Source organism: Chaetodon auriga, chromosome 18, assembly GCF_051107435.1.
Source record: "Chaetodon auriga isolate fChaAug3 chromosome 18, fChaAug3.hap1, whole genome shotgun sequence".
Lineage (NCBI taxonomy): Eukaryota > Metazoa > Chordata > Actinopteri > Chaetodontiformes > Chaetodontidae > Chaetodon > Chaetodon auriga.
The window spans coordinates 8,454,601-8,469,530 of NC_135091.1; the positions used below are offsets into that span (position 1 = coordinate 8,454,601).

General features: G+C 46.3%; 1 protein-coding gene across 2 annotated transcripts in view; it reads left to right on the forward strand.

The window, feature by feature from the left end:
* The first annotated feature begins 6,416 nt into the window (after positions 1-6,416).
* LOC143336070 (pleckstrin homology domain-containing family G member 1) overlaps positions 6,417-14,930 on the forward strand; it is a 39,596-nt gene continuing 31,082 nt past the window's right edge. The window contains exon 1 of one of the 2 annotated variants that reach the window (XM_076755929.1): positions 6,417-6,793. Coding sequence is in view for 1 of the 2 variants with exons in the window: in XM_076755928.1 (XP_076612043.1) it covers positions 14,102-14,111 (10 nt within the window). In the remaining variant the exon portion in view is untranslated. Of the gene's footprint in view, positions 6,794-13,988; positions 14,112-14,930 lie in introns of those variants that run through there. The other variant, XM_076755928.1, reaches the window with a different exon arrangement.

Genomic DNA, 14,930 nt, shown 5'->3' on the forward strand with positions numbered 1-14,930 from the left:
TTTAGTAACTCGTGTCTCATTTTCCAAGACTTTTTTTCTTTTGTCGCGAATTATTCTCAGTCGAGAACGTCAGTTTTCCGAAGCTCAGCTTTCAGATTTTTCATGTCCGTCCATCATCAAGGCCATGTAAGCATTTTACAGTCCTTCATCAGCACCGGGGCAGGTCTTTATGAGCGGTGGAGCTCAGTTAGAGACTCGTCTCTAAATCACATCCTGGTGATAAGTGCGCAGGGGAACAATGCTAAAAATAAAGGAGCCTGCTCCCTCCTCCATCCAGCTCTCTCCTTGGCCCTCCGGTATCCAGGCCACATATAGACCAGGGCCATACATTCTCACCAGTGCACATCACACTACTGTGCGTCATCTCACGCGTGTTCATACTGTACAGCCGCTGTTATCTTGCTCAGTCACTTCTGCTTGCAGTGTTTTTGTTAACTTTCGCATCATTTCCTTATGAAGGTCCACTGTGTACTTTACAGTGAACTCCCATTGCTGACTGCTAACAGCGTGTGGGGGATTTTACTCTCCCCCTCACTTTCTCTCTCATCCCAGATCCTGAGTTCTGTTACAGCTCCATGGGGATGCGTGCGTGCGTGCGCGGGTGCGTGTGTGTATTTGGGACCTTTTGTGGTATTAACACCAATCTTGTCGGGACCACTTGTCCTTACCAAAGCCCGATTGGAACAAGGCAATAACATCATCTCTGAGGTCCTGGTGAAGGTTACAGTGGAAGTCAATGCAGTGTCCTAACAAGGATAGCTGCACAGACGTGTGTGTGTGTGTGTGTGTGTGTGTGTGTGTGTGTGTGTGTGTGTGTGTGTGTGTGTGTGTGTGTGTGTGTGTGTGTGTGTGTGGCCGGTTGGGGGTCTCCGACGGCTGGGTGTCGTCACTGAAGTCACTGATGGTCTGTATTAGCAGCAGCACACTTCAGCTGAAACCTAATACAGGTGGTGAACACTGCAGTGAACCTAAAGGCAGATAACAACAGAGAAAGAGAGAGAGGGAGGGAGATAAAGAGAGGTAGAGTTACAGTGGAGGCAAAGCGGAATGAAAAAGATGTCAGCCTCTCCGGCTTAATTTATAATTGGGGCCGTGTGATCTTTTCAAGGATCTCGCATCTTGAGTAATGATGCCGATAAGCTTTAGCTTTAGATGTAGCACAAACGTATCAGTTTCAACTGCGTGAGCACATAGAGAACAGATGTTTATATCAGTTTCAGCTGCTGATTTTGACCTCATGATAACGTCTCCATGTTCCCACGTACTGTAATGCTACTACATACACCTTGAACGCTGATAAAGCAACAGGAAGTGGACTGGTTTTATCTCCATTTTATGACCATTAGAGAATCTATTCAGTTCTAGCTCCACAAACATAGAATCACTGCTCAGGTACACGTTTTATAAAATTCTTCAATACTCAATAATACTGTCAGTCACCAGTTCTGTCTTTGTTTATAATGTTTCAGCCCTCAGACCTGAATTTTTAAGGTCGGTAATAATATGATTACACGGTAGCAGATATTATTTGGAAACTGCTGACATGTGTTCAGTCGTGCCATTCAAGTGCAGAAAACCTCAAATAATATAGATATTATAATAATAGCCTAATATATATATATATACACACACACGAGTGCTTCCCACAGTTGAAATGCTCTTATATTTCAGAGTAGTTTAGCTTGACATGTGGATGCATTGCGTGTTATCTTCCTCCTCTCTGTGGGGTGTAGAAAGTGCTGTGTCAGGGTGTCTGTGGCTGTTGAAGTGTTTATGGGGCCCGTCTTCCTCCTGCTCACATCTGGGCTGAGTTAAGACCTGTCACTAACATCTGTATTTACTGTAAACACCAGAGGAGGAATTTCTTTCTAGTTCCACAACCTTCTAACAGCTTTATTTGCATACATATTTCTTGTCTTGGTGTCTAGTTGTTATCACAGCGACATGCGACTGTGACTTCGAGCCGTCAGCAGGACCACAGTTTGGACTGTTTGTACAGTAGCTCGCTGCAGCCGCTCGGCCGCTGCGTCCATCAAACAACAGATTCTTGAAAAAACCCTGGCCACGAATCATGTTGCTAAGCAACTATTAAAAAACCTGTTATGCTAACACCTGAAATGAAAACCGCTTTGCAGGTTCATCTGTCCTTGCACGAGCCAGACTCACACTTCATCTGTAAAACATTCGAGTTAATAGAAACTGCAGATGCTCTAATGTCAGGGCTTAAACACATGTTAGCAATTGTTGTCTCACAGCACTAATTTCCTTTGTAATTTTGATTAATTAATAAAACGTATTCATCACTAAAGACTTCAAAGAGTGCCAGTCTAATGCATGCAACACCTGCGCTGTGACAACATGGAAACTTTCAGAAAGACCAGATTACTTTTTGAAGTTCATAATCTCCTCCTGGTATTCAGTCAAACAGAACAGATTTTGGCTTGTGATACATCATGTCTGCATCTTTAGTGTGCGCATGGTTAAATACATGCTTTTGTGTGCGAGTATTAATTCCCCTGCAGTAAGGAGGTTGAGGCTGTTGTGTAAAGCTTTTGTTTTTGAAGTGGAGTTTCTCCTCTCAGGGGGACTTATATGATCAGCGTGGATATTTCTGCCTGTTTTGAATGGCTCACGAAGATCGGCGAAGCCACGGTTTAGGGCTTACTCCTAATTTTGGGCTTACTGGTTACAAAACCCACTATTTACCTTATTATGGTGGGACTGAGAGGGTTGGAAAGAGAGAGAGACGTGACTGGAGGAAAGGGAAGCTATAGAAAAGAGTTCGAAAAATGAAAGGAAAGAATCGGAAAAGGGCAAAATAGGGGAAGCATTACACGGAGACAGACGGAGGGGGGGGGGGGGGTACTGTTCAGGAGAAGAGCGATTTTCTTTTGGTACTGTAAATAATAGCCCCTGCTTGAGTTGGACGGCTTTCACGGCTCCTTTTGTGTGCAGTGACATCTTAGGTTCCCTAAAGAGAGGAGAGGGCCGGAGAGGGCTCGGCTTCCAGGGTTTTCACCAGCATGGGAAAGGCAGAGTATTAGCCCAATATGAATATGAGGGAAAATAAAGCCTCCACAGGTCAAAGGGAACCTGCCAACACGCACTCCTGGCTCTTTATCCCACTCAAACCCGCAGAAGCAGACACGCAGGCGTACGCGCGCACACACACATAGCTCCGCTCCGAGCGTGGCGCCTGCGCACGCATCAGCACTTCACCCCTGCTTTATCTTAGTCTGAGCATTAATGCATGTTGGCTCCCACTTCTGTCGAGAGCAGCCCAGCGGTTGAGCTGCGGCCTCCTGTCTGTTTCCACTTATAATGTAAAGCTTTTAATCTTAATGCCAAACACACGCACTCACTAAGATGCCCCATTCATATTTATAGCAGCGGGCGTAGTATCAGTTACACACCAAGAAATATTATTTTAATCTAAGTGTGTGTGTGTGTGTGTTCCACCGCTGCCAACCAGGAAGTAGTGATGACTCATTCAAGAGGTCTCTTTACTGCTGATCATGTCCAGGCTTGTCTACACTGAGGACCTGTCATAGGTCACATGTCAGTAATTGTCTGCCACCTGTGATACTGCTGTTAGATTGTGGTTCTCCTGGAAAAGCTTGATATTACATTTCTTTTTCATTTTGCCACAAATGTTGGTTGCATGCGGCCTCCGGGGGGTTACAGTTTGAGATCCAGTAATTACACTGCAGTCATTAACCTAAGTGGAGGCTTTGACTTGTTTGCTGTCTCACCAGGAGCTTGATGGAGGGTTTATGTCGGTTTCTTCTTTGAGGAGGCCTCAGCTCGGTGCAGAGACTGTGTCCATGTGTGAATTGTTCAGTTACCTCTTAGGACAAAACATATTAAATAACTTGTTAAAGGTATTCTGTAAAGCTATTTTCAAAACTTCTGTTGAACTCGGGGGGGTTACCTGAAGTAAAGCATCTGAATACTTCACCCACCACTGTTTGATCTTTGGCTTTGATTTGTAGTAGCTAGCGGGGCAGTATCATCGGTCGGACATGTGTGTTTGGACGTCAGATTGGAAGAAGCAGTTTAATTTATTCATTTCTGCCTCTTCCTCCTCATCTAACCCCAGAGGGTAAGGGGGGAGAAAACGGTCCTTTGCAGTCAAACCTCTCTGTATTCGTCATGCCACGTTGAGCCCCTGTGACATCATACAAACAAAGATCACTTAAAGACCATAAATGAGCAGAAGTAGCACTCATTAACGTTTCCTGAGCTGTCGGTGACGCTGGAATGACAAAGCCGTCACATGAGTGTGATTCACCTGCCTGCTGATGTCACATCCTGTTTGATTCCTTCATCTGTAAACAAGCAAGAGAGGACAGGCAGGAAATGATAATCGGGGAAGGGGGGCGTTTCCTGTTGGCTGGGGAGGCCCTAAGCCGCCATCCTATTCACATTTCCACTTTTATGCTGTTTTCCTGTTGGAGAGACATCAGCGTCTGTCAACACTTTAATGATCCCGTGGTATCCACCAGCGGCTACAGACAAAAATATATTGACCTCTTTCTTTTTTCCGTGACAAACAGCAGCTTTACTCTGAATTTCAGGCTTCAAACAGGAGTTGCCTTTCCACAGACTGGAAAGGGACTGGTTTCCTCTGAGTGCAGCTGAATGTAGCTCATGACATCAGTGAAGGCTGGACTTCACCTGAATTTTCTCTCAGCGTTGTATAAGGTTGCAACTAACAAAATCATTAGTGATCAATCTTCGGATTATATGCTCAGTTGATTAATAGTATGCTGATAAAATAGTGCAAAATGGCCAGTTTATTAGAGTCCAACCTATTTAAATAGCTTGCCCAAAGGTTTCATGCCTGTATCAGGAAGTCGTGGCTAGTTAAAGGCTAATGTGAAGAGATAAGTTTTTAGCTTTATTTTAAAAATATTTAGCGATAATTAGTTGTTGTTTTTATTGTTCTTTTGAATGTCAAAGGTCTCTCTCTCTCAGAAATACAGAAAACAAACTGAGCTTAAATTGCCATTAGATGGTTTTCATATTGCCTCTGTTAAATCTGTCTGTTTGCTGTTTGTTTACGGCCTCACTGTGTGTGTGTGGATTATTCAGTCACAGAATAAATAAGGTATTAAAGAGTACTGCAGCCACAAAGTGCTGTCAGATATCAAGCAGTCGCAGGAAGCTACCTGACACTTCCAGTAAATTCCATCCATCTTGACCTCCAAGCAGAATGAAAGCAATGATAAGAGCGGCCAGTTGGCAGGAGGCTATCAGCTTGTTTTTCCTCAGACACGGTGCTCTGGCCTCTCATTGTCTGTGCGTGTTTTAAAGTGCAAGGTGTGGCTTTCAGTTACAAAGGCCCGGCACGGTGTTTGGGGGATTTAACCAGGTTAGGATAATAGCAGCAAATCACTGACCCACATCAGTCTCTGTTTGTGTGCTCACTGGTTCCCACTACAGTAGGTCACAGGCAGCAGGGTTTGATTGACATTTACTAAAAGTAGCCGCATGCTCCATTGTGTGTGCACGAATCATATATGTTGGTGAGAAGGATTTAGGTCATGTTGTTTTACAGTTAAGTGCATCTTAATTGGCTTCTTATCAAAGGTCAATGTTTGCCACCAGTCTGCGACGGCACGTGGTGCAGCGCGGTTTTGTTTTCCCTGGAAAAACTTAAGAGCGGTGAAAACATGGAAGTGAGAAAGTGTGTGCGCTGACAGGGCCAGGAGCTGCTTTATCAATCCCAGGAAGCCTTGCTACCAGGAGGCAGGAACAACAGCCACTGGCTCCCAGAAAGGGGACTTTCCTCCATCCTGCTCTGTTAGGACGCAGAACAATGACCAAATTACTCACACACACACACACATACAACGACCGCCGGCTTGGATGTTTTCTGTGTGTGCTCATACAGACTGGCTCACAGCAGGTTGAGCTCTGTGATCTCTGCTCTCTGGCTGTTTTGGGGGGAGTCTAACCTTTCGCTCTGACCCGACCTGAAGCACTGATGTTGAAGGTGACACCGGGGAGTCAGGAGAGAGAAAGTGGCAGAAAAAAGAGGCTGACGCTGTGTGCAGTGTGACCCACTTGTCGTGTTTTTATGGGGTTAGACGAGACGGCCCGTCCTTGCGCTGCCCTCCTTTTTCTTCCCTCTTCTGCATCAGCTGGTCTCTTCCTGTCTCACCCACCCACACCCCTCTCCCGTTAATCACTATTAACTCGCATTAATTCTCCATCGCTGTCTCTCCCTTCCCCTCCACTCTCCTCGTCACTCGGTGACAGCTCTCGCTTTTTTTTTTTCCCGGTGTCATTTCTGTCACTCGTGTTGCCTGCACTGTTGGCGGCTGTCCAGTAGTTGCGCCGATCCCTCAACGCAGAGAGGAGAGAGAGGGAGAGAGACAGAGAGAGAGAGAGAGCGTTTGGAAAGAGAGACTAGTCTTGCAGCAGTAATTGGTCAGGAAGTGGGCTGCTTGGATGTGCGAGCTCTTCCCTCCCCTCTCTCCCCCTCCCCTCCCAGTGGGCAGTCAGTTCAGTTGCGTTTTGCTTCCATCTGTTCCCCCCTCTCCGTCTCTCTCTCCCTTTTTCCTCTCAGTGTCTCTCTTTCCCTCTGAACTGACCTCATAGAGGGGTGGACCGCGGACCGGGCCGCCTTGACACGAGCCCTACCTACATCTCTAAGTCAGTCAGCGTTTCTAAGACTGCACATGTAGTGTGAGACCTTTCCGATGCCTGGACATGGATCTAACCTGTGACAGGATACTGGGATACCAGCGGGTGAGGAAAGGCTAATCGTGGGAATGGTCTCTCTGAGGTGAGTGACAGGTTGTCGTTGTCTTTGTGTGGCGCTGTACCAGAGCGTTGGCTTCAGTTTTTGATGTGCAAACTGCTTTCATTTACCATAAATCTGCTCTCACAGCATGCTCAGACGTCACAGCACAGAGTTTAGTCCTCCCTAAAAGCTCTTTATTGAATCATAATTGCAGAGGTCGCTCCCACCAAACCCAGTCTGACCTCCAATCACTTGGTCCAAAGTTTCAATTAACTCTAATGGCACCTTTGCCCACTTGGCTAATTAGGAAGCACAAGTGCCAGTTTGGGGTTAAGCTCGGGAGTCACTGGTGTACATGACAGTGATAATGCTTTCACATTTTTGTGGATGAGAGGATGATCAACGTGCCATTTTTAGGTGTGTTTGTCCTGTCTTGTCCAAGCTGAAGGGACGCTGATGACCTGCTTTAGTTTTCAGTGTAGTTTAGAAGTTCGATGATGGATGATTGGACACAACTGACAGCAAGTTTGTCAGTTATTACCTGAGAAATTCTACTTTATTTTATAATCTAATTCCAATACAACAACCTCACACTCTTACTCAAGTGTGTGTGCGTGTTTGTGTATGTGTGCGCGTGTGTGTGCACGCACACTCATACACGTGTGTTCTCCTTTGTGGTCTGTCCTCATTCTGGGAGCTCTAACTGGAGCACCCAGCTTCTCGGGGACAGAGACTTTTGGACAGGATGGGATGGACTCATTTGTTGTCATGTGTGAATTTAATCATTAAGATTCATGGCGTGATGGTTTTTGCCACTTTATTGTTGTTTGACGGGTATCTTGCATGCTGCTTGTATGTTAGGTGAGATTTTATATGTTTTTGGTCTGAGGTCTTATTATTCCTGCTCTTGAGCTCCTGGGAAACTTTCTCTATATTTATTTCCATCATTGTGCAGTGTTTTGCTACTTAAACACATTAGAAATATGCAGATTTTACGAAAAGGTGTGCATAATATTTTAAACATATTCCTAAATCTCCTATAAGTCTATTATTTTCACCTCAGGAGGAACATTACATAAGCTTGCACATCAAACACATCACTGTGCATGTAAGAAACAGATTCTTGTCTTTTCTCATATTCTGAGTACTCTGCATATGTTATTTTAGTACGTGTCATGTGTTTCCCTAATGGGAGAAAAGTCCCCCTGCCTCTGCTCTGCTGGTCTCCTTTCCTGGAGCGGGACCCTCGTCCTGCATTTTAATCTGAGGCCAAACACAGCTTCCTCCGTGTATCCGCCACACATGCTCACCGACTCCCTCAACACACAGTAACTCTGCATACACGCACGCACGCACACACACACACACACACACACACACACAAATGCGTGAGCATAAAAAAACAAAGCACAATACTTCGTTTTCAGTCGTAAACTGAACTCAGATGTGTCACTTTGCAAACTATAGTGCTTGAAAATTGGGCATTTTTTGACTTAATAAATGTAGAAATAAGGCGTTAGCTATGTATAGTTTGATGCGTCGTTGATGTATAAAGAAATATCCCTACAGCCAGATATTATTCATTACAGGAGATGAAAGTTAGAATTCCTGTAAACCACCTGTTTTTCTGCTCTTTCGCCCCCTCTCTCCTCCTCCGGATGATTGGCTTCTCATCATTTATCTGCATCTGTTAATGTGAATACCAACTCTCTGCACCCTAACCCTGAATACTGACATTATCTCCCATCGTAAATACTTTCCCTGGGTTCTGCCATGGCCGTGGTGCCGCCCTGCTCTATCATTAGCTGCGGCTGTTGACCTTGTTGTTGTTGACGTAGCAGCTGTAGTTATTTCTGTGTCGCTCTGTTGTTTAGTCTGCTGGAATGGCGAAGACGCTCCTTGTTTTCCTGGATGCTCCCTCCAGCTCCTTTGGCCAATTTTGAGGGATTCCTGCTCTTATATAAGCTGAAACCGGTGCTCCAGTCAGATTTCTGGCCGGCGACAGTCAGAAATTCCTGGACTTGTCCTGGCACTGCGAGCAGGCTGCTGCGGCCCGAGGGAACACCGTCCGAGAATCTGGAAATCTCATCAATCTGGGAAAGGGAAAATCAATACAGAATATTACAGAGTTAATCAGGATTGTAGCTTTCGCACAGATGAAATTAGCCTCGGCACAGGTGCTGTTTTCCTTATGGTTGTTAATGGCGAGAGATTCGCTTGTGATTTATGGACTATGATGATCTAATCAGACAGGCAAAGGTGCTACACTGCATTACTGTAAAATGCTTCCATTGCTCTTCAAAAGCCAAACACCAAACAGTGTTGCCATCAACAGGAGCATCAGTGGGGACACCTGTGTTTCCACTTGCCACAGTAGAGAAACACTGACCAATTAGATCTTAAAAGGAAGGATTAAGAATGGGGAACATCCACCGAAATAGCCAGTTAGCTACCCGGCTGCATCCATGAAAAACAGTGACAAACTTGGATCAGATCGGTGCAGATGTTCAAGTTGACTCCAAAAAACAGCAAATTGTCATGTGTATGCATCAGTTTTTTTTTTTTTTTTGCATATTAATTATTGAGGCTTAAAGTTGCTGGTAGGCAGATTTGATTCCCTGCAGATGGAGCCGGGCTAGCTGTTTCCCCTTGTTTCCAGGCTTGGTGCTATGCTAAGCTAACCAACTGCTGGCCGCAGCTTTATGTTTATGACCTGCTTCTGTCAATCACTTCTGCAGCTTCTGTGTCAAATGAAAATCACGTAGGTGGGACAGATGCGTCATTTGCGACTCACTGGTCATGGCGAAACAAAGCAGAATATCCCCCGTCCCAAACAAGAAATTGGCATCAGACAGGGAAAGACTCTGGTGCAGACAGACCGTCCTCCCAACAAGAATGTCAGTCTTAGTCATTTCAGCATATGTGTACGAGTGACAAGGCTCTGTCCCGACTGCAGTCATTAAGACTGGAGCAAAGGTGGTGTTGTCATACAGCGACAGTGTGCGCTGGGAGGACGTCGGGGTGGAAGGGCAGGTCAACAACACAATAGTCTTAAACACAGGAGGCTGTTTGTTTCCCGTTTCCAGCGAAAGTCAGTGTTTTTTATGTCTTAACCATATGGTTGTCACTTGAACTGTAACAATAAAGGTCTCCTAACCTGTAATCCAAACGGTGGTGTTTCACCCAAACCTTAACCAAGTCCTCTTTAAACCCAAACCAGAACCCTCCTCTAAAGCTAACCAAGTCATTTGTTGCATCCACCCATGATAGCGGCATCAGACCAGAGAACACCTGTGTTGTTCTGGAGGGCGTCCACAAACAATGTGGAGGACTTGTGGATGCCGGATACGTCGCTGTCAGAGAGTGAGGAATGATTTCTCCAACTTTAAAGCCACTTAAAAGAAAAGTGTGTTGAGGGGTGATGAAGAGCTCAGGCTTTAAGAGTTGTGACATTTAAAGAATCTGTGTGTGACAGACAGAGAGAGAAAGAAAGAAAGGAGAGCGTGTCTGCGGATGATCCATCTCGCCAACGACAAAGACAGACAGGGTCACAGAGGGAGGGGGAAACTGTATATGAATGACCCCTCCACCCACAAACTCCCGTCATTAGTCACAGTCTCTCCCGGTCTGTTTCTCTCCGTCGTCTCCTGCCTGTGCTGGATACGTTTCCACAGAAACGTCTTCACTCGGAGCTGCGGACAGCTGAGAAAATGAAGAGGCTGTCGGGAGCCAGAGATTGGACCCGATTTCACACACACACACACACACACACACACACACACACACACACACACACAGACACACACACACACACACACCCACTGCAATAACAACCATCAAATAAGTTCTCCGCCTCTCTCCGCCTGCAGCCCTCCTCCCTCCAGGACTCGCTCAAGTGGATGCGGACAGTTCTCGTTCCTGATTACACACAGACGCTCGCGCAGGAAAACATCGTCAAGAGGCTGTTGTCTTTCAAGTTTACGATGCTGTTGGGAAACAAGCGTGTGTGTGTGGGTGTGTGTGTGTGCGCACCAGTAAAAGTTGAATGGAGTGTGTATGAACCCTGTGCCCTTCCTCACTGTTTGCACTCCCGAGTGTTATGAGGAATGGAGTGGTTTATTGACAATAAGCATTTTCTTCCCCCTCTCTCTCTCTTGCTGTCCTTCCACATGCCACTTCGCCTTGGAGATGAATGCCTCGCCGTCGTCATAGTGACCACCGCGGCGCTGTGGGCCAGATCATCTTGGCAACCCGGCAAACTCTCGAACCCTCAGTTCTGTTTCTGGGGGGGGGCGTGAAGGGAGTTTCAGAGTGTGTTTTAAAGTCTTACGGCCTTGTTGTAGCTTGTTGTTAGCCTTGAAAAGGGGGGAGGTCTGTGGGGAAATGTGAGTGGAGAGGGATGACATGCGAGGGGGAAGTGACACGGGAGCAGAGCTTAGAGAGGGCGGCGGTGCTGAGAAGGAGTTACGTGTGGAGACTTGGCTGCAATGCAGATGGAGAAATCACATTATTGGCTTGAACACAAGTGTGCAGAAACTATTAAAACTATAAAGTTGATTGACATTTTGATGTCTGGGAACTTTTGAGGGTCAGATTTAAAAAACAGAGGCAGAGATATCCTGAATCTTAGTCCCTAATATGCATCAAACTCCAAAAGCATCAGATACATTTCCCATAATGCAGCAGCATCTTTTGTTAGACCTGCCTCCAGTGTCATGATTAGCGTGCAGACGTGAGTGTGTCAATCTTCTGATCTAACTCTTGCCAAGAAAGTAAATAAGTGTATGTCACGGTGTTTTTTTTTATAGTTCCAGCCAAAACACAGGAACGCGTCACCTTGGGCTCTGGGAAATTGTGTCTTTTTTTTTTAAAGATTTTCTGCTATTTTTAATCAACAGATTAATCAGGAATGAAAATAATCATCACAGGAACACGAACCACCACGTTTCAGACAGTCTGCTAAAGACAGTTTTCTCTTACTGCATCAAATCTGCAGCCAAAACACTGAGCTAATCTCTGATGTTATCGATATGCTCAGTCTGACCGTCTCCCCTTTCATCCCCTCTTTAAAGCTCTGCGTCTACACGTGCTGCAGCTCTTCTAGCCATTGTCGTATCCAGTAAAAGAGGAACAATATTGCCCCTCTGGTCGGTGTCCTGCGGTGAGGGCTGCGGAGGCCGTCCGATCAAACGGGGGCATCAGATAAGCCGGACTGCTGCTGTAGGTTTCTGTCATCAACAGGTCGCGCTTGGCTGAACCGAGGAGTTTAGACGCTCCCTCTGTGTGTTTGCCAAGCTAGAGGTGCTCGTTATGGACGGTGCATGTGTGTGTGTGTGAGGGGTGGAGCTGGCAGGGGGACAGTATTTAGATTCAGAGTGGAGGTTTAGGGGCTTCGTGGGTCAACAGACCCTCAGACCATTAGAGAGAGGGGTCGTGCTTCTTGGGGTCTGCCCTGTATGTGTGTGTGTGTGTGTGTGTGTGAGGATAGTCCAGGGGGTCTCTGGTATTGTATTGGTGAGGAGGAGGGGGCGGTGTTCGCAGGACCCCATGCTGCTGGGACCTGTCCCTGTCTTTAAAGAGGGACGACTAATAGTCGACAGATTTGCTTTAGTGCGTGAGACTGAGGGCCCATTGTCTCTCGGCTGTCTTCCTTATGGGACACACGGCCTGTCCTGAACTATAACTGCGTCCTGACATCATTCACCTTAGAGCAGCGGTGTCCAACCTGAGGATCGAGACACCCATGAGGGGTCACAAGATGAACCCGAGGAGTCTGAAGATAAGGATAAAATTACGAATTTAGGAACCTCTCCTCTCATCTTTAGTCTTTGCTCAAATATTTCCTGCTGTAGATCATCATTGTTTATTTAGGCTAAGTTCTTCTTAGGCTGTTTGTGTTAAGACAACATTAGAGGGGTCCTCCAGGGATTTAGTGTGCCGCTTCCATGAAGTTGGGGGATTTAGAGGCGACATTAGAATTCACGTCACGTTCGAAGCAGCAGAGGTCGAGATGTCCGGACTTTAACTGCCTGCCATGAGTCAACCTCCAAACACCATCCTTACACAAAGCAGCTCCGGTGTCTAATTAAACCCTCCTCCAGCTCCTAAATGCCCCACACCTCCTCTCTGCATTGTTATTTATCTAAAACTTCAGAAAGTTCCCCAGAGACAAGGAGAGCATCAGCTGTATAACTGCTGACTGACGAGTAAACCGAACTTAATTTAAAAGCAGTGGTCTTTAAACACAGACGCACTGAGAAGTTTTGTTAAATGAGAGGCATAAAAAAACATGTTCACTCCCCAAAGTCAGGGGACCGACAGCCTTCATTTAAAGGATCACAAGAAATGAGGGTTGGGAACGACATCTTACGCATCTTCAATCCCACTTTTGGCATTTCGTGCGCTCATTCTGCACAGCCTTCCTCTGATCCGGACACAATGAGCGGTGCAGTGTCTCGCAGTGGACGAGGGGCTTTTGTTTGAGCTGGCTCCCGGCCTATTGATCAGCCGTAACCCCCCCCCCCCCTTTCCCCCCCTCTGTCTTCCTTGTAAAGTGTGTGTACGTGTGTGATCTCTGGAGCTGTGCGCTGTGGAGCAGCAGTTCAGCTGCCCGCTGAGTGTGCAGCAGACCAACGCACACAAAAGGTGTCGCCAGCCCTACGAGCGCGACGGGACCGAGCGAAAAGTTTGATTTCGGAGCGAGAAGAAGAAGAGGCAGAAATGAAAGAGTGAGGGGAGATAAAAGAAGGAGGAAAGAGGAGAGGAGGCACTTAATGTGGAGCTCCCAGCTCCTTGTAATTTGTTGCAGGAGAGAGGGAGGAGGAGTCAGGGGGAGGGGAATACCCAGCAGGGAGGGAGCAGTAGAGAGCAGAGGCCATTCACTCTGACACACACACACACACACACACACACACACACACACATGCAAACACACACATGAACACTTTTAGACACACACATGCAGGCAGTGGATGTGTTGCCACAGGAGAGAGGGAGGGAGAGAGGCGTTCAGAAGGAGAGGCAGGCAGAGGAGAGCCCAAACTGAAGTGAGAGAACAGCCAGAGGAGTGTGTTGAGGAGAAAACACAGCCTCAGAGTGTGTGCTCCCATGTGTGTTTTGGAGGTGTGGGCTTGCATGTTTGCTCCCAGGAGAACGGATTCACAATGACTGGGAGAATCTGGGAACTCTAAGGGATTTTTTTTGTTCCAGGCTTTGCTGGGAATACTGTTTGGAATACTCTGGATATGTGACCTGCTCGGGGAAGTCCTGTTTTCCTTTAAACCTACTCAATTTAAAAAAAAAACCAAGCTTCATTTACTCTGATTTCTGTTGAAGACAAGCCAAGCCAAGATGCCTACTGGTAAGCAGGAGCTGTTTCTCTTTTTTAAATATATTCACTTTCCCAGCATGTTCAAATTAAAGGCACAGGTTTTTCCAGGGGGATCCTGTGATGTGGTGGGACTAGATTCTGCTGTCAAAGGTGTTGCATGTCTACAAACACCATCAAACGGTCTTAAATCATATTCCTGTAGAGTAATTTCCTGCTTTTAGAAGTCTGCGTGGTGAAACGAAGAGGCCGTTTAACCCTGCGCTGCATATCCGTCTGAACGATCAGAATAAGACATCATGTGAGGCATCACATAAAAAGTGGCTCTTTTCAAGTGGCATCTGGTCAAACTTCCAAAAGCAACTTTTAAATACCAGGTCTGTTTACCCGTCATTGATGGTTTGGCTGTTTGTCTTGGTGGCTCTTTTGTGTGGTGAGTGTGATATTTTTTCCTCAGCTGACAGCGCTGTGTGAAGTGCCTCTGCAGCGTCCCTCTCGCAGCAGCACAGTTGTATGAACAGCGTCCTCTGCTTGTTTTCTCACCCTCGGTGTCGAGCGCACCGTGTTTGCTTTCTCGCAGACATTGCGGGTTAAATTCTTAATGATGCTGAGATGACGGCGGACGCGGTTTTCTTCTGTTCTTTCACAGTCCTGGTGGTTTTTAAGTTTTATTTCATCCATAGTTGGAGATGGAATTTAAATGCGGGCGCTGCAGAAAACTAAGAAACTTTTCTGTGTTTATCTGCTCAGGGATTGCAACAGGAGATCACAAATAAATCCAATAAAACAACAGGCAAAACAGACTTTTATCTCTACTCTGCTTTTGTTTTCGATCCCGCATCTCTGAGGGCC